General features: G+C 42.7%; 1 protein-coding gene across 1 annotated transcript in view; it reads left to right on the forward strand.

The window, feature by feature from the left end:
• The window catches only part of LTK (leukocyte receptor tyrosine kinase), a 96,987-nt gene that overhangs the window by 21,825 nt on the left and 51,334 nt on the right, over window positions 1–23,828 (forward strand). Inside the window, exon 2 of the mRNA XM_055813554.1 lies at window positions 20,344–20,454. Coding sequence (XP_055669529.1) covers window positions 20,344–20,454 — 111 coding nt within the window. The remainder of the gene's footprint in view (window positions 1–20,343; window positions 20,455–23,828) is intronic.

A 23,828-nucleotide genomic window follows, 5' to 3' on the forward strand; every position in this document is an offset into this window, starting at 1 on the left:
GTAGCCAATTCAGGAAGCTCCGTTAAATTCCTACCAGTGTTAGTCCATAGTGGGTGTTAGTCTACTTGAAATAAACAGGAAAGGTTCCTTTTATTAGCTGTTACTCCAGTTTATTTGCAACTGAATTGGAGTAACTCCCATCCAACTGCATCTGGGTAAACTTTAATTTTCATAAATCAAGTGACATTCACGCTGGAAAAGTTGAGAGCAAAATTTATTCTCGCCTAATTCAGATGAGGCTTTCTCTGCTTCCCTCATTTTCTCAGGGACAGTGAGAGGACGGTGGTCAAGAGGTTTGCGAACGTGCATGTGGGTGGTTTGGGGTGGCTGGGTGTTTATTTTCAGAGCTGCTGGTAGACTGTATGGGCTGTGGTAGGAGTGGAAAGGACTGGTTCACCTGCGAGTTCCAGCTATGGAGATCCCAGCATCTTCTTACATGAAGTTGCTAGTGCCTGTCCTGTGCAGCCACTACCCCATGGAAAGGATGGGGGGAGCGCCCCGGTGTTGTCTCCTGTTCACACCAGCTGGTAATGTTTGTGTAACTTTCACTGCTGCTCGTTGCACCATGGGCTCTTTTGACAGTGTCATCATCACTGAGGTTCTTTGTGGTGACACAGGCCAAGTTTTGAAAGGCAAATGCCAGAGTACTGTGGTTTTGTTGTTTTTAAATGTATTTAAAAGCTCTGGCTAAGGTAGCCAAAAGCATGCAACTTCAGAGAGAATTAGACTTACGCTGGCTATTTTTGGGATGCAGAAGTCTGTAAACTGTCCCTGGATTTCTGATGTAACAGGGTCCCTGAACCCCTGGGTAAGTGGAAGTCCATTCCAGTCCTGACACTTGAAATTTATTTTTGTTTTTAAAAGAAAAAATATAGTTATTAGGAAGCAGCGTTCGTCCTTACAATTCTGTTGAGTAGAAAAATATCTCCAGTTCACTTCTGAGTGTCTGGGAAGTGAAGGCACTTGCCTGTGGCTATATCCATGTAACAGTTTGGTCCTGAAACACTGGGATTCATCCCACCTAGGCTGTCCCAAAAGGATTCAATTCTGTCAGTCATCCATGACTGGCAGATATGCAATGAACTGATGTCTATAGGGACTTTCTTCCTCTCAGAGCCTATGTGGGGAGCTGCTCAACAGTGTCATTTGGACACCTGTCTATTTAGATAAGTCTCATTTTACTTACTAGTTTTCATTTTCTTAGCAAGCTACTCATTGTTTTGTGCCAGTAATTGCAGTCATCTGCATCAAAGCTTCCAAGGTGGCAAAGCACAAAAAGCCCCAAACCTAAGTCTTGTTCTCTTTTCCTTTAACCTCGAAGGAAGGAAACCTCCTTGTGTGTTACCCTACACAACACGCAGAGTGTGGGCACGGTTGAAATGGTGGGAAACAATGCGGTTAACAGTTCCCTGCATGTAAATGAGAACTGGATAGGACATTTGGAAACTAGTAAGCAGGTGAAGAAGTGCTATTCAGAGCTAGTACTGTGAGTTACCAGCCTGGCCAATCGTGACCTTGGTTACGTGTTCGGGGTTTTGTATGCAAGATCAGGAGGAAGACGAATGGCATAATAGTAGTTTGTGTAACAACCATGTGATAAAAGAAAGCAGCTTGCTGCCCTCTCTTAAAACTTGTTTAAGGGTTTAAAGCCAGCCTGGAATGTCGTGTCCCGCGACAGCTGCTCCAAGACCACTGTGCTAGGTCGGAACCGAGGTGTAGCGTCAGATCGGAGGAAGACAGCCATCACTTTCAATCTCTTGGTAGGGGATTGATGAAAAACAATTCTGTCTGTGTTAACCTTGATTTTATTTGATTAGCTGATGCATTCATTTGATGATTTCAGAATTTGATTATTTAAGACATCACCATTAACCCATTTGATTTATTGATCCAAATTCTTTGTGACCTAGACTTGGCTGTAGTTAGATTTTAATTTAGCGAATTTAAACCAGTTTTGGCCTACTGATATCTTGGTTCGTAGTTAATATTTCCTTACTAGATTTTAGAAAGAAAATCTATGCAGAGTGCATAGATCTATGTTTTGTATATTCTTTGTTCTTTTAAATCCAGAAGCCTTGAGGGGAAAAAAAATGTAGTTTTGCTTTGGTATTTGAAAGGTATTTGGTTATCTTTAAATTAAATCCTTTGTTTCCACATATTGCACAATACTTCCAGCAGCAGCAAAAGAATACCTTGTAAGTTGCAGTTTGCTCATGATAAGATCCAAAATTAACTAATAACAGGTAATTATCCACAAACTGCTAGTCGCTTATTTGGGCAAATCCCTTCAATACATAGTTCACACACATAAAACTAGGTCCTTACTGTACTTTGAACTGAGTGAGCAGAAATGTTTGTATAATTAGCAAAAGAAAAAACATCTAAACCCCCAATATTTAGCTTCACTGAAATATCATAATGTCATTCAAAATGACTCATCACAGTCACATATTGACCTGGTTGGAGGTCAAAAGCTTTTATATTTAACAGGCGCCTTCAGTGAAAGCTGGTTAATCCTGAAATGCTTGCAAGTGAATACAGGGTGCTAAGGAGGTAGAACAGAGGAAAAGCTACAATAATGTCAGCCCACGGGTGGGGATGAAGACTGGATTTCAGTAGAGGTGAAAGGCTTCTGCAGATGAAGGTCTATTCTGCAAAAAGCAGATATATGGAAAACAGGAGGACAGATATGTGTCCCAGGAGGACACCTTGTCTCTCTATTGATTGAGGGTATGCAGGACACTGTTGAAAAACGTTGGTGTGTCACTGATGCTAAAGCAGCCTTACAGCCTGATTTCTTCATGGCTTTTTGTCTGGTTTGGTGTTCATGCCACACTTCTTAGGCTTACGCAATGGTGGTGTAACCTGCCAAGGCGAGGAGGAGTCAGGTGTGAGACTTAGAGCGGGTTCACTTGAGCAGCCAAGCCTGCTGCAAAAAACAGAGGACTATGGGGCTGACTGGGTCCCTTGGGTTATTGAATGCAGCCTGCCCCAGTCCCAGGCAGCCCTGTCATGGAAATTTAAATGAGAAGGGACCACAAAACATCCGCCCACTGCTGGGAGTGCTGGAAACACAAAAAAAGCAAGAGCTGACTGCGATGCTAAAGTCTCAAATCTCTGGCAATGGAGCAGAGTTGTCTTATGGGTTTTCTGACCCAGGCCAAGTGCAGGAGCCGAGGAATAAGTCTGATCTCATTTCCATGTGCCAGTTGCATCATTCCACCTGAAAAAGGTAATTGCCTCATTAAATGGTAGCTTGAGTTGAACGTATCACAAAGGCTGCTGCAGTACTGCAGGAGTATCAGTCTAAAGTGAGTAACTGAACATGTGCTCTGTCTAATACTTGTGGGAGCAACAAAAAGTAATGGTATAAGTCCTTTTCTCTAGCCTGATCTTTCTAAACATCTGAAATCAATTTTGGACAGATTAAATAACAGTATCCCACATGCTAAGACTCTTCCTGTTTAATGGCATATGCTAAATGGAAATTACTTTGCTTAATTTCTAAAATGCTGGTTTTAAATTTTCCAAGCAAATTGTCCTATGTACGTACCAGTCCTACCAGAGAGGAAATGATGTACTAACGTGCAGCATGCCTGCTGCCCTGATTTTTTGAGGTAGTGAAGAAATTAGGTCATCCTTCCTTGCTCCTCTGTAACTCAGTTATTAGACTAATTTCTAAAGAAAGAGCAGTTAGGTTCTAACACCAGTAACGGTATTTCCCATGGAGGTCTGCACTAATGGCATAACCCAATGAAAAGGTAAGATGTGTTTTGGGGGTATTTGCTGATCCCCTTCGTACGAGCTGCAAGTTCAGTTGGATGTTCACTGAACTGCCTTGTTCCTTCCCAGTCTCAAATAGCCACGTTACTGGGAATGGCAGAAGAAGCATGGGCAGAAGGCATTTTATTCAGTCTTGGCTTATGTGTTGAATGCAAAAACTATCAAGGCAGGTGATTTCTCCACAAAGTCTTATGGACACCAAGAGATTGTGACTTTCCCCATTGAGTCGTAAGGCAGGGGCCTCTCTTGCTTGTGGTCCATCTGACGCTGGTGTGCAATTCATGAATGAAGCAGGTGTGTAGAAAGCTCCTCGTCGTGGGCTCCAGGACCTGCTTTCATGGCCATTGCCTTGACTCCTCTGCTGATTCATAATAACAGAGCTTGCAAACTAGGTGGGAGGGGACACCTTTTTGAGAAGATATAGGATACAGGGTTGAGACTATTTTTCATTTCTTTCCTTTGCAACACTTGCTACCTTTCCCTGTCTCTGGAAAAAAACCCAACTAATTGAGAAATAAAGCTTGTTAAGGTTTTCCCAGCTTGTTTGAAGGGTTTTGAGCTGAAGATGTAAAGCAATGGGTTTCACACACATATACATACGTTAGAGAATGTAACTAAAGCGTTTGTTGAGTGTCTAAAGTTTGTAAAGTGACTTTAAAAGCATGCTTAAGTAAAGGAAGAGAGAAAAACCATCAATTAAAAGCATTATGGCTTCAGAGAATGTGGACAGAATAAGGGCTGCTCTTTTCAGGAGGGGGAGAGCACTTCTTGGGCTATCAGACATGATGGACGTCCGCAGGAATTACAGACAGTGCCCTGAAGAAAGAATCAAATTGTCTGCTGAAGAAGGGGGTAAAATGTATATCCTTTAAAAAAATAACTACATTTTTCTGCCAAGAGATCAAGCAAGTAAATTGGCTTTAACATCTTTTTCTATTTATTACCTAAACGAAACTTTCACAACTGGATGTAAAATTGGGAAACATTTTCTCATATGATCTAGGGGAGTGTATCCTGTATATTCCTTTTCCTTTTGTATTCCCAGGAGAGCATTTTCAGTACATAGTGTTGGGCAGATTCTAAATGTCTTTGGTTGTGATTTCAGTCAAGAAGAGAAATGTGATTTGCATGCAGATGATTTTTCCTAAGATTCCTGGTAATTCCTAAAATATCCTTTTCTCAGAAGTGGGGTAAAGTATCCCAGGCAAGAGCAAATCTGTTACATTTCAGAAGTTCTTATCACCATCAAAACTCTTCTGCTCTCTTTCCCCCTGCACAGTTCTTCTGGGCTGTGCTATTCATACTCCTGCTTCCTTTATTACATTTAGCAGTGTCTATTTCCTATAAGGAAGTGTTGGAATCTCTGGCCCTTTGAGAAGAGCAGGTAGCTTCTTTGGAATGGACAAGAGCAAGAGATAAGGAGAATATACAGTAGGAAAAGACGTAATTCTCCCCCCCTTGTATGTTTACAACTTCTAAAATATGATTTTGCAATATAAAATATAAAAACTTTTGGGAGTTCGGTCCTTTGATTATCCCTTGCCATTTCTACCTAGACTTCTGGTCCACTTTTTTTCTGCCTTTGCTTCTTTCCTTCACAGAAGGGAGCTTTTCCCCGTGTGGAGCCAGCAGCCATCCTGCCCGGTGTGGGGAGCCCCGCAGCAGGCAGCGGGGCTGGCGGGGGTGTGGGGGCTGCTGCGAGGGGGGGCTGAGAGCGGCTGGGCAGCCCTGAGCTGTTACCTGCCCTCCCGGCGAGGCTTAGGCGGTAGTGACACATGTTCAAGGTCTGAGCTTCTGGCCATGAAAATGCCTTTTGGGGTTTTAAAAAATGATCAGTGAGGCTTTCCCAACTCCCCAAAAGGCATCGTGTTGGCACTAAAAAAGTCAGTTTTATCAGTTAGGGAAGAAGTGATTGCACGACTGAAATGAGTCTCTGCGTAACAGCACGTCTGCGTGACTTTCTCTTTTGCACAAAGCAAACGTAACGAAGTCTCAGTCACTGGCATGTGCAGGCAGACACAGAGGCACGTTGGCAGGCATGCCCAGCGATCCCTCTGCGTTAAAGGCTGCAGTAATGTGTGAAGTGGGCCTGCCAGTATACACTCAGATCCCGTCTCCTCATGTGGAAACCCACCACAATTGTGGTGTGGTAAATTTTTCCCGTGTCAGTGGGTTTACTAAAGAGTGGTGGGTGGGGCTGTGGAGCAAAACGATTCTGAGGAAGTCAGTATTTATGGCAAAACACGAGCGCTGCTCCTTTAAAAAGGCATAGGTCTGTACTCTCTTACGTGGTTACCCCCAATCTAGCTACAGCCTTTGGCTGCTTGTGAATGAGAACCTACAGCAGTACCTTTGCTGCAATGTAGTAGTAAGTTTTGTTAAGTACCCTTTACCACCAACAGTCCTGTTAGGTTCTGTGGTTTCCAGGGGTAGCCTATCTAGTCTTCTGCTTGGTAAAGTAGGAGCTGACAGCACAGCTTGTGACAGCTGAATATTCACTTTGGGAGCCCAGTGTTGTATTCTCAAAACAATAGGCACTACCTAAGGTTGATAGTTTACTTCTCAAAGTTCTTTAAAAATAAATAAATAAATAATTAATATTAAAGTGCAATTTAGTTAGAATCATTTAGGCTAGAAAAGACCTCAAGTCCAAGTTGTGTCTGTCTCTTCTCTCCTAGCATATGTGTTTATTCCTCTTCTCTCCACGCAGCTTTATTTGCCGTGACATTTCTTCATTGTCTCTCATCTGAGAACGTGAGGTCTTCTGAGCCGGGGTTTTGCCTTGCTTTGCACTGGGTAGAGCCTGGTCCTATTTACCAGTGTTGTCTGTGTGGAATGTATTACTGGTCAGCGCTTCTGCCCATACCTAAACTGTTAATAATCAATGGAAGAGCTAAAAATGGGACCCAGTTCTTCAGGTCAAGGGTTTCTCTCCCCACCCCTGAATTTCATAAAAGATGTTTCACACAGCTCTAAGAAACCACAGCCCCATATAGCTCAAAAAGAGATGGCCAGCAGCCAACTTTCAAATAAACACTCTCTGCTCTTTCATTAAAAGAAAACATTATCATAATATTAAATGACAAGTCAAACGGTGAAGGTATCTTTCCTTGTGTACAAGATATTACCCTTTGAAGTCATAGGGCCCAGAGTGGTTTGCACATGAGGATGACCAGGCAGGAAAAAGGGAAAAAGTAAATAAAGCAGTAACAGTGGTTGTTTTTCACATTCCTCTCTTGGTTATAGAAACACACATGTTTGGATAGCAAGTTTCTTGTTACCCACAACTTTTTATTTCCCTGAATTTTAACGCCTCTTACTCTTTATTTGTTGTCTGGGATATGTTACCTTTCTGGTATGCCTCTCCATGTTGACAAGAAGGCTAACATTGCAGCTGTAACTCTGTGAAATATTTTGAAGTCAGATATTCTATTCAAGCTCTCAATGCTATTGTGAGAAAGCGTAGGAAGCTTGCCAGTGAACTGAGCTGAGATAAAGGGGAAATTTCATGAAAGAACTGATAAAAGGCCAATTTTTGTCCTGGCCCTAGATAACAAGCTTGTTAGATGAAAGCGACTACTAACAACTAATCCTACTGATTGTTGCTATTTTTATTCCTTTTAAAACAATGCAAATAGAACCTGTCACTCACAGAGTAGCACACTAGCTATGCACAAATGGGTGGTCAAGAGAGGAAGCCAGGGAAGCAACCTGGCGAAGCGGCACCCGAGCTGCCCCCTGCCCCGCAAAAATTTCCTTTAGAATTTTTGGTTCTGAACTCTCTTTTAAAAATTCCAGACACTAAACTCTTCATGCAAATTGTAAAGTTGCTACTGTTAAAGTTTGCTATTGACTGTCCCTTGCAAATCCTGACACTCGCTTCTGCTAGCTGGGTAACTGGGTGACACTCTTGGTAAAGGCTTTCTGTTCTGGTTTCCCAGAATGTTCATGTTTTAGTGACCTCCCAGTTCATTTGTCTTTAGGTGCAAAGACAGTAGCACAGGCAGTAACAGCTGCATTCTCCTCTCTCTTCTGGCTCTGAATTGGTAAGTGATGAATGATAATGTTGCCATAACTATCAGGTCAAATTACTTGTCCAGCTCACTTACCTTGATATGTTTGAACTTTTCTTATTAATTAACCAAAATGTGAACTGTAACCATAGCTGTAGTAATCAAAATGCAGTTTACAATGTTATGCTATGTTATTACCATGAAACTCCGCTTCAGAAGAGTAATACTAGGAGCTCAATAATTATAGGTACCATTCCTGATCAGCTCTATACCAGCATCAGCCCCCGGATAACCAGGAATGTTGTGGTTCTAGCAGGTCTCCCTCGTTCTACACTGTGTGCTCTCTCCCTGCTGCTGACCCCCTCTCTGCATGCTTTTGTCCAACAGGAGTATTTGTGCTATGTTAGAATAGGAGATTTGAGCCTCATTCTTACACTTCATACTCAGATCGGTACTTTAAATCACGTGTTGTGCTTCTGATATCAGACTGCATTTCGGTACTAGGAGGACAATAACTGGGAGCTTTTTCTGCTGCAAGAATGTTTGCTGCCTTTACAGAAGCTCTTCGTGTACCAGCACAGCATTAGAAGCAGCCATGTAACATTAAGTATCCTTATATAATTGATGGTTTAACAGCATTTTCCACAGTCTCCTGGAAAAAAAATGAAACTAGTATCTCTGCATCTTCCCTCCCTTATTAACTACTCTGCTAAGTTGTATGGATGTTGTTTGGTGGTGTTTGGGTTTTTAAAGTTGTTTTTGGGGTGGGAATAGTTTCTTTCGTTGGTTTATTATTTTAATGATGATGTTGCAATACGTGTAAGTTTTCTTTTTGATAGATTTATTTAGACATTTCCTAATCCCTTGCTCCTCCTTGGGTTAAGATGAATGCTGTCTGTGGTTGGGAAGTGATGAATAGAGGTGAATAGAAGCAACTAACTAGGAGGCTCTTTCCCTCTTTTGCTTTTCTATACACTTTTTTTCTTCTTCCCTCTTTGTTTTTCATTAAAAGGAAGCTGAGAACAGAGCCTGTTTTAAAGAAAATGCGAGGATAGCCTGATCTTCTTAATAAAGCAGTCAATCATTAGTAAGGGTGTTGACAGTGAAGGAGCTAGGGGCAGTTCACAGTGTTTACTACTGATTCCACAAGGAGGGTTTTGTGATTTAGAAGAGAATATACAGTATGCCAAATAGCAGTGAATCACAAATAGTGTTCTTAAAGATTTATATGGTCAGATGAAATGTGTACTTACTCTTTAGAAATGACGTTATGCATATTAGACTGTCCTTTTCTGATTAAACATGAATTTTTCAGCTTCAAACACAGCACCTGATGCTTTCCCAAAGTGGTAGTTTCATTCTTTTCTCTGCTAAATTTCTCATTGCCACATCTTGGAAACAACATCATATATTGAGCTGGATGTTTTATATATCCTCTATTTAATTTGATATCTGAGTGTTTTCTCATTATTAAAAATAGATCAGGTAAAATACATTTTTCTTCTTTCATTACTGGGCAGAGTGTTGTGGAAATGGCTTTGTGTGCGAGTATTGCATTTGTGTGTGAGGACACAGTGCACAGCTGGGCATGCTTTTTAGGAAAAAATTCCTCACTGAAAGGATAGCCAAGCATTGGAACAGGCTGCCCGGGGAGGTGGTGGAATCATCATCCCTGGACGTGTTTAAAAAATACATAAATGTAGTGTGTAGGGACATGGTTTAATGGTGGCCTAAATGATTCTAAGATTCTTTCTATGCTCCCTTCAAGGTAAAACTGAGAAGCACTTTGCGTGTGGTTTGTGCCCGGGGCTCTGAATGTTCCTATGGAAGCTGTCTGGGGGAGCATGGAAATTTTTAGGCATTTCTCTTCTGCTACCAGTATCCTCTCAGTGTGGCAGAATTCACAGTTAGTCATGTGCTTTTCAGCAGAGAGTGGATTTTGGTAGGTTTTAATGAAACTAGGAGATTACATTGCTTCCGATAGGAAATCGCAAAAGGATGGAATTATCTGCCACGTATAGATTAGGTTTTGATCCTTCAGTAATGTCCTAACAGATTCTCACAGAAGCTGCATATTGGAGAAAAGCTTGTAGGATTTGATGGTCAAGAGTCTGAGAAAAGGAAATTAGTGGTGGCTGTGCTAGTCCTTCCTTCTCCTTGAGATGAGCCGCGAGGGTTGACCAGATAACAGTAACCAAGTCTTTGCATCACACTTTACCTCCATTTTGCTAAAAGCGCCTTCCCCAAGAGGTTGTTCCCATCATTTGCGGTGTTACACACAGTGAGTCAGAGGGCTAGTGGCCGAATGGGAACGGGAACGCCGTTCCTGAGCGTGTCTCTGCTGGGCACGATGCTGTGGCGTGAGAGCCTCTGTTTCTGCTGGGGAAGAGTTACCAGAGGAAGGTGTGCATCTAATAAAGCTCCTTTCAATGATGTATGGAGCATCCTTACGCTCGCTTATGCTACTGTGCAAGGGTTAGGTTCTCAAAAGGGAATCCTGAGATGATGAAGAGCTGTTGGCAGTCGTCATTGTGTCAAAAGTAGATCAAAGAAAAAAGAAGCGCAGGAAATATGTTTTGTGCTTAGGTAGCCTCCGCGAGCAGAGCAGCCCTGAGGGATTCTTGGAGCAGTGCGTACGTTTAGAGCATTCCTAAGGCTGTTCCTAGTAAAACAAGGGTGGAAAGGAACATTAAGTAATCTCAAAGATCAAGGGAGCTCAAGGACAGCTTAAAGTCACTTTTGCCCTCTCCACTGAAATCAAGTAATTGAAAAGATTTTTCTTCTTGCTAAATTGAATTCTACAGGATCAATTCCACATTCACTGTAATAATTCAATCAAAACCTGGATCTGAAAACTATATTTCTTTCACTTTCCTGCTGGCACAGAATTTCTCTTTCACTGCAGCATGTGGCATTGCCATGGCACCAGAGCTGAGGGCAGGGCGATGGCTCCTGCCACGGGCCACTCCAGCAGGGCCCCCCGGCCCGGCAGCTGCGCGCTTCTGCAGGGCAGCGCTCTGGTGACTGTGGCTTCCATTTCTCTTCTGCCTACCTCTGTTGGTCACTCTGGGTGGTTCACAGAGGGGGTTTTGACATCTTAGTGTAGAATTTTGTTGAAAACTAAATATTCTGTCTCATGGGGAACAGACTTTGGAAATCTGGTTTCATTTCTAATTATGGTAAAGACTCAAAATCTTAACATTTTTCACAAACCAAATTGTTCCAAATTTATGCTTTGGCTTAATGAAAATGAGTCATTTAGTATGGCAAAGTCTGTTTTGAAAGTTTTAAAATATTTTCCTTCAGCTAGGTGTTTCACCATTTTACTGCACTAATGTTACAAACTCCGTAATCTGCTGAGTTCAGAGTAAAGAAGCATGTTCCAGCCTTAACAAAATGCTATATTGGTTTCCACGTGAATATTTGGAAGATTTTACTATTTCCCATTAAGTAATGGAACTGGCATTTTCATATAAAAACATGCGATGATGAAATAGTCACTGCTGAGCATTCTGCAGTGATCAGCGGTGAGGCTACAGACAGTCTTTTCTGGGAGCCTTTCTCTTCCCCTTTCTGCCTCTGCACCTACAGGCTTTGTACCTTCCTTCACCTCCCCTTGTGACTAATTATGCCTGTCACATCTGCATGTGTGAATTCACACATACATACCTCCTTTTAAGCTGCAATTGAAAACCCCCATAATGAGATCTGTTCTGAAGGAATAAAACAATTGTATTGTTTTCCTCTAAATTTTTGCACAAAAGCACGACAGTTTTGAAGAGCCGTACCCTTGGAAAGCAAAATGCGTTTCCATCCCGTATTCCTTCTTGGTTCTTCTTTGGAGCTGCTTGAAAACCTCTATTAAGAGTTGAACACATCTCCCTTAATTTTATTAATCTCTGAGTTACACATCTTAACGTTAGCCAGTCACCCCCACTACGCTCCCTCTGTGGTGATGGTTCTTTGTTTTAAAACTGGTAGCTTAAGGTGCAACTTCACATCCCTTTCCTCTCGTGACACAGCTTGAAAGGCTTGCATACTTACTCCCCCCGCAGCTTGTCACCCTTCTGGTTTTGACACTGTCACCGTTTGTGTAGCCCGACTGTAAACTAGATTGAGAATATTGAAAGGTTAGTCTCAAAAATTTAACCAATGAGAAAGGAAAATTTTCCTTAAGAATGGATAGTGGGTTTATTGCAGAAAAGTGAGAATGTGTTTTAAGCTTTGAAAAGGGAATAAAATGTTGCAAATAACTAAAAAAAAATAATTTTTTTTCACTTTTTGGTTCATTGAACACTTTTGTGAAAAACACACTTACGCGCCTCAACTTATTTTAAACTTTTGCTTCCTCATTAATGGGTATGGAGAAGCAAGGAAAGAAAAGGTACAAGATGAAGAGTTCAGGATTTGGAATGCTACTGTCTCCAACACAGATGTGATATAAGCAATAAATGTGGTTTTCACACGCGATCACCCCAGGGTGACTAGCTTTGAGATGCAAGTCTGTGCCTTGTGGCAATGACATTCTACCACGAAACCCAGAAGTTGATTGCTGGTGAAGCTGTAGGTTATGTGGACAGATCCCTCTTATTCAGAACCAACATTGGTACAACAGGGGTTAGCTGTCAGTATCGTGCCTGTATGCAGCTGGCAGAGATGGAGTAGGAGCCTCCGCTGCTATCAGCCACCCCAGCCTGGACAGAGAGGAGAAAGTACAAAGTGGAGCAGGATGGAGCTCCCTCAGACAGTGCCTCCCAAAGGTCCTTGGAAAGCCTTCAGACAGTTGCGTAGCATATGATTGACTCCTGGAAGCTTTAATAGAGGTGAGACAGAATGGAAAACCTGGCCCTTATTATCTGTGAGTAATAAGCAGTTAGTGTGATAAAAATAGACATATAAGTAATGAGCAGCTGTGCTATAAAAAGAGGAATCTTTCTAAGTTAATGTGGCAATATATGCACACGAGTATGTGCATGTATACACCACACAATTAGTAGATGGCATATTTCTGGATATCAAGAAATGTTTTTGGCATCCTATTGCTCAACTGTAATTAAAATAGTAATTCTATTTCAGTAGATGTACACGTACACTGAAAAATGAATAAGAAATTATAATTTGCAAGTTGCTATTCAAAAGCAGTATGCCAAGTTAGGGAAGTAGTATCAAGAGGAGAACCTGATAATTCCATCTTGTGTCTTATCTAACAGGTGAGTTTTGTGTGACAAAAGGGACGTGGCCAGGGCAGAGCTTTTCTGGGCGAGTTCTGCCAGACAGCTGTGGCGCGGTGGTGGCAGCCTGCAGCGGGCTGTATTTTGTGCCAGAGCTTGGAGTCTTTGGGTTTTGCCAGTGATTTTATTAGAAACAATGATCTGAGGCTTGAAAGGATGAGCACACACTCTACAAAGCATTGGAGGTGATAAAAGGTGCTTGGGCAACGTGCTTGAGAAACATGTCTGTCCAGGGAGGAACTGGCCGCTGGCGGGGGGGAGCGAGGAGGCGAGGGGCAAAGCACAGCAGGTGGCATGGAAACTGCAGGTAATCCTTGGTCAGCCCAGTGAATATTATGACAGGGAGTTGCTCAGTGCCTGGTTATGAAAAGCTCATCAGGCTGATCCACTTAGCACCCTTCGAGGAAGTTTCCTGTTAGCAAGTGGGCAAGGAGATGGTGTTCTGTCTCCTGTGGACGGGATACCAGGTAGGATTGCAACAGCTGAGAGGGTCTCTCAAGTACAGAAGCAAGGAGCTGCCAAGGATGGACCATACCAGCATAAATGACTGGGTTTAATTTTGCAGAATATAACTAATTTTTAGGTATCTTCTAATGGTGCCAAAGAAGGACATAGAAGGTGCGTTCTTAGATGTCATTCACATTCTGCACATAAAACAATGTAGAAAGTTAAAATAAACAAATAAATCTGTAAGTATTCTGCTAGCCAGGTACATTTTAGAAGTCTCGGCTCTATGGAACACATGTCTGTTCTGTGGGGAAAAGGGGCTGTACAGTTTGACTGGCCTCCAGGCCCCTGGGGAAGCAACCTCCTAGACTTGTCACGCCAGGCTTGTTCCGATGGTGTTAAATTAGCAGCCAAGGGAAATGATAGAAAAGCGAGAATAAAACTCGCTTGTTTAGCAGAGAGTCAAGGTGTCAAGAATAAAATTAATCAAGGCATCAAGAACTGAAAGAGGAGTTCTTTAACTGTCTACTGCCAACGTGATGAGGCTGGCTATTAAAAAAAGTGGCAATGGAATGGAATTACTGATTTCTAAACCTAAACACTGGTAAGCTGGAATTTCTTAGATAAGGAGGAAAGATTCCTGCGATTGGAATCAAAGGACAGAAGTAGGTTGGCAACAGCATCACGTGGCAAAAATGACATTTCCTCTTTTCCCAGCCATTGAACCAAATGATCTTGAAGGCGAAAGATCAATTAATACCTAAAATAAATGTTAATGTGCTTGCTTATGACTGCTATAGACTGTCAAATCCAACTAAAGACCTGAATGAAATACTACCTACACTGTTGTGAGTAAGGGGAGGAAAAAAGCTGCTTCTTCCCTCTGATTTGTGTCCCCCCCCAGCCCCCTTTTTTCTTTGTCTGTGCATGTGTGAAGCCTTCAATACCAGTGGCATACTGGGGGTTTCACTCTGCAGCAGGGGAGCATCTTTGCAAATGTTGAGCAGATGATGGTATCTGAATTCAAATCCTCATATTAGGGTATGTCTTAGACCTGTTGTCAGCAAATAATGAATTGGGGTAAGAACTGAGCTCAGAACTAAACCAGATGTTATACAAGTAGAGGTAACTGTGGCTTGGATCCACGCCTCGGTGTCACACTGCCTCAGCCGAGCAATGGGCTGTGGGCAGAAAAATGCAGGTAAAAATTGGGTGGTTTGTGTAAACAGCTAGAAAGCTGCAAAGCTATAGCTGAAAGGGGAGGCAATGTTGGTACAAAAATAAGGAAAAAAAAGTACATTTCTTGCAGTAAAAGGAAATTGAAAAGTCAAAAGTTTGTTTAGCAATAGATGAAGGAAGCAAAAGAAATTAAGAAATTGGCAGCAGTGAAGTTAGGAAGTCTAAGGAAGTTTTCCAAGTGCATTAGTAGCAAAAACCTCGTAGCAAAGATGAATCTGTTGTAGAGGTGTGGGGTAGGTTTGTCAATAACAGACAAAAGTAAAGAGAGTTCAAAAAATATTTCTCTTCTAGGAAATAAACCCTCAATAACTGATGCTTCACTGTCACATAGAAGTTATGCAATAATTTTCGTAACAACACAAAGATGTAGTGAAAAAACAGTTATTAAAATGCCTAGTTTGTAAATCAACTGATCAAGACAGCTTGTGCTCAAGAATTTTGAAAGAACTAGCTAAAGAGCTTTAAAAGACATCTGTGTTGATTTTTTTCAGTCAGTGTTGGAATATGGAAGAAATTCCGGAGAACTGGAAGAAAGCTAATGTTGCATTAGTATTTAAAAGGGGTAAATGGAATATGCTGGATGGCTGTACTTAATTACATGTGCTGACATACTCTCTACTCATGTGAAGAAGACAGCTTGGTAGTAAGAAGATTGCTGCCTTAACATCAGTCTGAATAAAAATACCAGAATACTTGATACAGGATCAAAGAACTAGGAAAGGGTTTATAATTACAGGTCAGCCTAAAGGACTTAGTTGAGAAGACTCCTTATTGCAGTGTCATTTTTTACAAATGAATTTACAAGTTTGACAAAACTCATAGTGTGAACGTAGGACATTCTGACTTCAGTCATGTACTTACATTGGTAACTTGCTATTGGTAACTTGTTATGTGTGCTGGGCTGGGACAAATCGCTACGTCACATGTAGGTTTAAAATAGAAGCATAAATAGGAATCGCCGATTAGCTCTGCCTGCAAGTTTCCTGTAAGGGTGAGTTCTGGGCTACATGCTGTTTAACAGTTTGAGCAATAAGTCAGAAGATAACATAAAACCTGTACTGATGATCTGCTGATAACATGAAGATTAAGGTAGGGAAAAATAAGGCAGAGTCCAACTCACGAGTGCAAACAAACCAGATATCTCAAAGGGAAATAATATAGATATGGAGGGTGGGAATACCTGTACTGGAAGGAAATATGCCAGATGTCACGGTGGATGATCAGCTAAGTGGATTGATTTCGGCCAAAATGCCCAATCAGATTGTTGCACGGATGAACAGGGAAATCTCGGGAGGGAGCAGCGTGGCCGTTCTGCGCAGCATGGCATTAGCATGTGTGGACGTCTGCCTTTCAGCAAGCACCCTGAAAAAGTGGGGAGGTCTCTGAGATGATCCTAAAGTATCACCTTCTGTAATAAGCTCTGGAAAAACTGCATTTTGTCGTGTTGTTTTGGTTTTTGACTATTACCTGCAACCTACCTGGACAGAATACAAAGAGTAATGACATAAGCAAGGGATGTGGGGAGCAGCCAGATAATGAGAAAAGAATAAAAGAGTTTAATAGCAAGCAGCAGGAGATCACAGTGACATTTTCAGGGTGAAGGGTTAATAACTTAAAGCTGTAAATACTCATAAAGGAGAGAGATTATTCATTGAGCTGGAAGTGAAAGGTTTAGGAGTAATTGAAAAATACTAGGATAGGTATTAGACAAAGAGTCTTCTTTTCACCTAGTCTGACTTCCTGCCAGTCAGATCTATTAGTCTGTGGATCAATTTATCTTCTCAGAGAAGCAGTGAGAAATATCGAGTTGCTATTTTGATATCAGATGGGGAAAAGCTCTGGAAAATGCTCTAAAGGAAATTCCTGTTTTGGCAGGAAGATGGCTTGGCTGACCTGGAATTGATTTCCCATCGTGAGTTCTATAAGTATTTTCTGTAATTTTCTTCTCTTCTGCAAAGTAACATCAGGATTCAGGAAAAATTTCAGCCCCGCAGGTGTACGAGTGCTTTTTTCTGTAAGATAATGAAAGAAATGGAATTACCTTCTGAGTGCTGGAGGCTTCTGGGTTTACTGTGTTCAATTACCGAAAAAGTGAGGGGTTTGTGCTGTACTGTTCAAAGATCCCGTAATTTTGCTGTGGCAGTTTGAATATTGTTATGTTTACTGTTTCCTCCTGATCATTTTATGTTCCTTGATGGAAGACTTAGCTTAAAAGTGCAGATTTCCTTTTTCTCCGTCTTTTATATCTTTCCACTTAAGTAATTACCTTAGATCAAGACAGAGAGATCACACAGCTGATAAGCAATAGTCTGTGTTGTTTCATGTTGAAATGCGTGTCAGACAAGAACCGTGTACAAGCACGTACGAGAGGATGTGATGTGGGGTTACTGGAAGCATCTCTGGAGTTGCCAGTTTCAGAAGAAAGTGACAAAGTTTCTTCTAGTGACCGTGTGCACTAGATATTTAGTTCAATTAGAGGGGTTGAATGAGCCAGGTTGAAAAATGACTGAGCTCTAAAGTAAGGGCGTAGGCTGGCTGGAGTGCTGCAGAGCAGCCATACAGGCTTCCCGCGTGGATTCGTCATGCTGTGAGTCCTCCTCTGCTCAGCCATAGCCAGAAATTCCTCACTGTGGGGAAATAAATGAATGGGGGCATGTTTCTGTGGGTGCCTACGCACAAATCCTTTGCCTGTCACTGAGCCTGGGATCTTCTGTCCAGGCGCGTCTTGCTGCTCGGTGAGCTGGCTGCAGTGACTGCTTGCCCCCTCGCCGGGCACTGGCCGAGTGGCACCTCCCAGCCTGGGCAGGGTTGTCACCAGGCCCTCAGGGAGCCCTCCTGGCTCCTTGGCAGGACTCGGCGGGTGTCACGGACAGTCTGTGCGTGGACAGTGTAATTAGCAGGTCATTCCATGCAGCACTCTTTGTGACAAAGCAATAATTAAGCTTAAATATATCTTAATACCAGACCAGCAAACTTCATAGACACGTGTCTCAACAGCACAAAAGCCTCTTGTACCATGTTTGTCCCAGCCATCACCGATAGTAATGGATTTTATTTTTTCACACTAAAGCAGTAAATTCATGTTTCAAGTCGCTTAGGCCTCTGTTCTTGGTCATATGCCATGGGAACTTGTGTCTGCTAGTGAGCAAGAAGAGGGACATCCCAACACTGTTCGTGTAATGGGGGGCGGGGGTTGGGGTGGGTGGAAGCCAAATACTTTGATTAAGTTTTAGTTTTATCGGGAGGAATGTCTTCGGCAGAACTTCTGCCGTGGCTGTACTATGTTTTGTGGGTCCCACGACATTCAGGGTATTTCCAAAACACACGAGCAGCTTGGAGCGTGTGAGATGGGTGGGTGGAACAGGCTTTACGGAGAGCCCTGAGGGAGGTAAATGCTGAAGCTACAGCGGTGCTCGGCGAAGATCGGGGAGTACCAAACCGAGCAACACCTCAACAGACACAGAACATGAGCTGGGAGAAGCAGACTCAAGCTGTCAAAAGGTCTTGTTCTCTTTCCACAGCAGAATTTCTTTTAATACAGTTAATAGATTTGTTTGCAATATAGGATTGCTTTTTAGCAATTGCGTTTTTCATAAAGCTGGCCAAACTTTGACCAGCTAAGTGTCACGTAAGAATTCGCATTCTTTTTGAGGATTTCATCCCATTATTTAAGATACCTTACTTAGCAGAGCAGTGTCAGCGTCTTAGAAACAGTGCAGAATCAGCTTTTCCAACACTACGTATTTGAACACAGAGGCAGGACAAAACATTGTGTTTGCCAGTTGGTGTGTGGAGAGCGCAGGTCTGTCCTAGCATGGCACGTGTCTGCTGCAGCATGCTGCTGCTCTGTTCCGAAGTCATCCTTTCCTCGGAGCCCTGTGAAGACCGAGGGCTCTCTTGGACCGTAACAAAGGACAGGAGGATAGAGCAGTCTCATGCTATGAAACATTTCACAGCATTTTACTGGCTGTGTGATGCCCATTGTCGTACATACTAAAATGAAAATAATATTAGCAGTTTAAAATCAGACTAGATATTGCTGAAAAACTAGAAGCAGTGGTAAGTTTGTCAAAGTTGAACATATGTTCATGTTTTGGGGGCTTTTTTTTGTTTTCTTTTTCTAGATCCTTCTGTGTGTTTTCATAATATTGCTGTTCAAATTAGTTCTGCTGAGAATATCTTAGCTGCTACCAATGGCACGTATATACAACTCTGTCTCAACTGCAATTCATGTGAATAGGATTTCTGTCTCCTCTGACATGATTTCACATTTTTATATTGCTGAGTTCATCACCCACATGGCTGAGGGTTTGAAAGCAGTTCATTTTGCATCTCTCTGTCTGTGAACACCTTTTGAAAACAAATATGTTTGTTTTAGTCAACTTGTTTATGATTCCTAGAAAAGATCAGGGACAATCTTAAATTAAGATTATTGCGTGTTTAATTTAGGACTTGTATATTTTCACAGGTTCAATAAATAAATAAGCCATTGTTGGTATGAGCTGTTTCAAAGAGAAGTCAGAATGTACTGAATATGTAATTGTCAGAAGTACTATGGTGGATAATAATTTTGGTAAACTTGTTTTACCTTGAATAACAAAAATTTGATCCAGAACACCACCTCCATTTAAAACCAGCTAATCTTAGCATGCTGGATTTACCATTCATATTGGTGAAGTAGAAAACAATTTCTATGGCCTTTATATCTTCTGAGATTTTGGTCTTTTTTTCCAGCACAACCAAACGTTACATCAGGACTCTAAGATTTGATCTGAATAAAAATGCACAAATGTGTATGTATTTGTACCATAATTGTGATCAAATATCACAGTTATCAATGAAGGTTTTTATAGATATAGGACAAAGGGACCCCTGAGATAGAGTGGTGCAGGGGGATTAGTAAAAAGGGTCTTGGAGAGAGTATGTAATTCTAGATATGAGATACAGGAACGTTACCAGATTCCTTTGAAAATCCCAGCCTTCGTGCCTGGCAGTAAGGAAGAAGTCTGTTCTCTGGAGGTGTGCCATGATGCAAAGGTTTCATTAGTGTTAGTTTCAGGTGCGGTGTTCTTGTGTGGTGAAGATGAGAGCACTTATGCAGGTCCTCCCAAAGGACTGCTGATAAATCCATGTTGTGTAGATAACATACGTTTTACATTGAACTCTTCTTCTAGTTAATGTATCACAGCTTGGGTCAGAAGGGGCCTTTAAAGGTCATCTAGTTCCCATCCCCCACCATGGGCAGGGACATCTTTCACTAGACCAGCTTGCTCCAAGCCTCGTCCGACCTGAAGGCTTTAGTTGATGGTTGTTGGCCAGCAGCTATGTATGCTGTTACTGCAAGGTGAGCACTACTGGAATATAAGGTGTCTCTTTCGAGGTTATTACTGGTAAAAATGGGAGTGGATAAATAACAGTAAAGAACACACTAGTAAGTAAAATCTTTTGTTGTAGTTATGCCATGATAGGGCTATTCTGAAACATATCGGGACGGTACTGCACCCACTGTACTGAGGGTAAGGGAGATATAACAGGGCTTTGTCAAATATATGTTCATGCTTAACAAGATACCACAGTTTTTTTGTACAGAAACATCAAACCCTTTCCCTGTTCTTTTTGTTGTGTTGTAGTTGTCTCCTGTTCTGGATCACATGAAGAAAACTCTTCTTCACCAAATCCACCTCAGAAGCTCTCCCTAACAAAAAATAGGATCGTTTCATTGCATCAGCCTTCTAAACCAGGTACCACAAGTCCTCTTCCTTACATCATCCTGTTTTCTACTTCAGAATCTAGGTACAAGATAGATGCTGGCAGTCACAAGGACCCTTTACAAGAAAGTTGTGCCACTGGATTTCTGACTGGAAGTGGAGCAATGACGCAGGAAGGCTAGTGTAACCTTAAGGAGTTCCTTACTTTGTTACTAAAAAAAAAAGGAAAAAAATAAGGAAAAAAAGGAATGAAAAAGAATAATCTTCCCCATCAGCCCAGTGAAATCCAGCAGATTTGGGGTTGGGAGTTCTTGAAGCTGATCAGTGGAGCTGCTTTCCAGCTATTATAGAACAAACTACATTTCTTGATATCAAATGAAGGTTTGTTTTTTCAACTGGAATTTTCTTTTTCTAGGCATCATAAAAGCCCAGTGAGCTGGACAAAATGCTTGTGAGATAGGTAGGATGAATTTGGTCTTACTGCCAGGATAGATGTAGTATATGCTTAACTTTATAAATGTCTGAGAGAAATGAGCCAGTTGTTATTGGTGGTGTGGAAACTTGGAAACTGAAGCAATGCCTTTTCATTTAGTGAAATAATCACAAAATGGTTGAGGTTGGAACGGACCTTTTGATTTCATGTAGTTCAACCCCCTACCTCAAGTAGAGTCAGCTAGAGCAGGTTGCCCATGACCATGTCCAGATAGCTTCTGAATATCTCCACAGATGGAGACTGCACTGCTGCTCTGGGTAACCTGTTCCAGTATTTGACCACTCTTAGAGTAAAAAGGGGTTTTCTTGTGTTCAGATCAAATTTCTCAATTTTAAATTTCTGTCCGTTCCCTTTTGTCCCATCAGTGGGCACTAATGAGAAGTGTCTGGCCTCCTTTTCATTCCCTCCCATCAGGTGTTTGCACAGATTGATAAAATCCCCCTGAGCCTTCTCTTCTACAGGCTGAACGGTCCCAGCGGTCAGCCTCTCCTCTCATGAGAGATGCTCCAGTCCCTCAGTCATCTCTGCGGACCTATGCTGGACTCAATCCATCTTTCTTGTATGAGAGAGCCCAGAGCTGGGACGGACCATAGCTATGGTCTCACCAGTACTGAGCAGAGAAGAAGGATCGCTTCTCTCAGTCTGCTGCTCTTCCTAATGCAGCCCAGAAGGTTGTTGGCTGCCTTTGTCACAAGGATGCATTGCTGGCTCAGGGATAGCTTGTTGTCCCCCAGGACCCCAAAGTCCTTCTCTTCAGAGCTGCTTTCCAGCCAGTCAGCCCCCAGCAGGTGCTGGTGCTGGGGGTTATTCCTCCCGAGGCACAGGACTTGGCACTTACCTCCTGTTGCACTTCAAGGGGCTCCTGGGGCCCAATGGCCAGCCTGTCCAGACTGCTCTGAACGGCAGCACAGCCTCCTGGGGCACCAGCTGCTCCACCTGCTTGGTAACCTCTGTGAGCTTGCTGGGGGTGTGCTCTGTCCCCTTGTCCAGGTCATGAATGAAGATGTTAAACAATCAAGAAGGGCCTGGGCATGTTAGAAAAGTCACATTCCTCACAGGAGGTGGCAGGGTAACCTGGCTTTGCGAGAGAGGAATTCCTTATAGTAACATCTTGCAGATGGTATCTAAATACCTAATTCTTCAAAGTGCGATTCTCCTTTCTGACATGCCCTGGACTGGCCATGAGCTTTCTTCAACCCAAGCTGCTTCAGAGCATTTTTGTAGCATCTTAAAATATGTCCTTTGCTGGTTGTAGTAATACAGATATTTTTCTTTATATATATTTTGCTTTTTCCTTCTCATTTCTGCCTCATTTTGCCTTTCTGTGGACCTGTGCTCGAGGTTCTCCAAGTTCATTGGTGCTAAGCAAAGTCGGACATGAAGCACTGTAAGGTGGTACACAGTGACGTCAGAGATTGCAGCTTTCTGTGTTCTTTCACTGTGACCACCAGTGTACCCAGTTCTTTTGCTTGGTGATTCATGCTAAACCACAGCTTCCCATTGATTGATCTTGCGTCGCACATGATCTGTTGGCAGAAAGCTCAGAGTTCTGTTTTTACTGGGTGTCAACAACTTCCCTGATCTATTTTAGACTCTTCTTCCAGGCACTCAGATCCTCTCAGGCCTCGGGTCACAGCAGATAGGCTTTACAAAACCTGGAGACTATGGGAGTTGGGTGCTTCTGAAGGAGCACGTCGTGCTCACTTACCTGAGCTGCGAACTGCTTTGTTATGTGAGGCACGTTCGAAGGATTAAATCCGCATTGGTACAGTCCTTACTCCTGCAGGCAGGGTATTAGTAAGATTTAATGAAACACTTTTGTCATAAATATTAGTTTCAAGTAACCCCCTACTGAAATAAAGAAAAGGAATTCCTTCTCTCCTCAGCTCTCACTTTGCTCTCTCGCAGTGTCATGCTGTTGTGAGAGAAACTGCTTTCTGGGTTTTATGGCCAACTAGATTTTTACCTGATAAAAATATTGCTACTACTGACAGTAAGTGCGTGGGTACTAAGTTAACCTGTCAAACTTTAATAAACTTGGAAGAGCACAGCGGATCTGGATCAGAACTCTGCTGTCTCGCACAGCCATGGAATTTCTGACCTGCTGAGATCCCTAAAGCTCTGTCACTGCTCACCGGGCCATACCTGAAGCTGTGTGCAGGCGGCTTTCCCGAGATCCAGCAGAGCCGGGGCAGTGGCGGGTGCCCTGCTGGAAGCTGGCCGTGCATATGCACACACGCGTGATCTGCCGGTTCATCTGCCTGTGGCTTCCATACAACAGTGCGGGGCTGAGCACCGCTGTAGAGCCTTGCTCAGCGCTGCGGGTTCGGTGGGGTGGGGACCCGTCCGGGTGGCTGGCCCGGGTGGCAGGTTGAGGGGCAGTAACGCCCAGCGGCAAGCCGGCAGAGCGGGCTGGGGCACGTGCCGAGGAACCGGGGGCATCTCCTCAAGTGGGAGCTCACAGCCTGTCCCAAGCCATGGTGATGTGCAAGCCCTGTGACACCCGTGTTTCTCTTACCCCTGCACACTGGGTGGGTTTTTATAAAAATGTTGTTACAATTAACTGTAAAAGGAAAACTTTTCTGCTTGGGCTGTTCCACTCAAAAGGTGCGTCTGTTTCTTCTTTTTCCGAAAGTTTAGTTAAAGTATAGCTAATCTTCTGGAGTCTCTTATGATTTATTTCTGCCCCGCCTGAGTTGCCTGTGCAACCACCTATCCTTGTTATAACCCTGACGTGGATTCTGTTCTTTATACCTGTCTTTCCCCCTCCCCAGGAGGCTGCCAAGGGGATAACATTGTGTCATTCATATTTGCAAGGTCTGAATACCCTCTGAACATCAGGATCCCAAATATGAATGTTTAGTCTCCTATTATCTTTCACCATGGCCTGGGGGTGCTCCAGTTATTACTGTAA

Source organism: Falco peregrinus, chromosome 1, assembly GCF_023634155.1.
Source record: "Falco peregrinus isolate bFalPer1 chromosome 1, bFalPer1.pri, whole genome shotgun sequence".
Taxonomy (NCBI): Eukaryota; Metazoa; Chordata; class Aves; order Falconiformes; family Falconidae; genus Falco; species Falco peregrinus.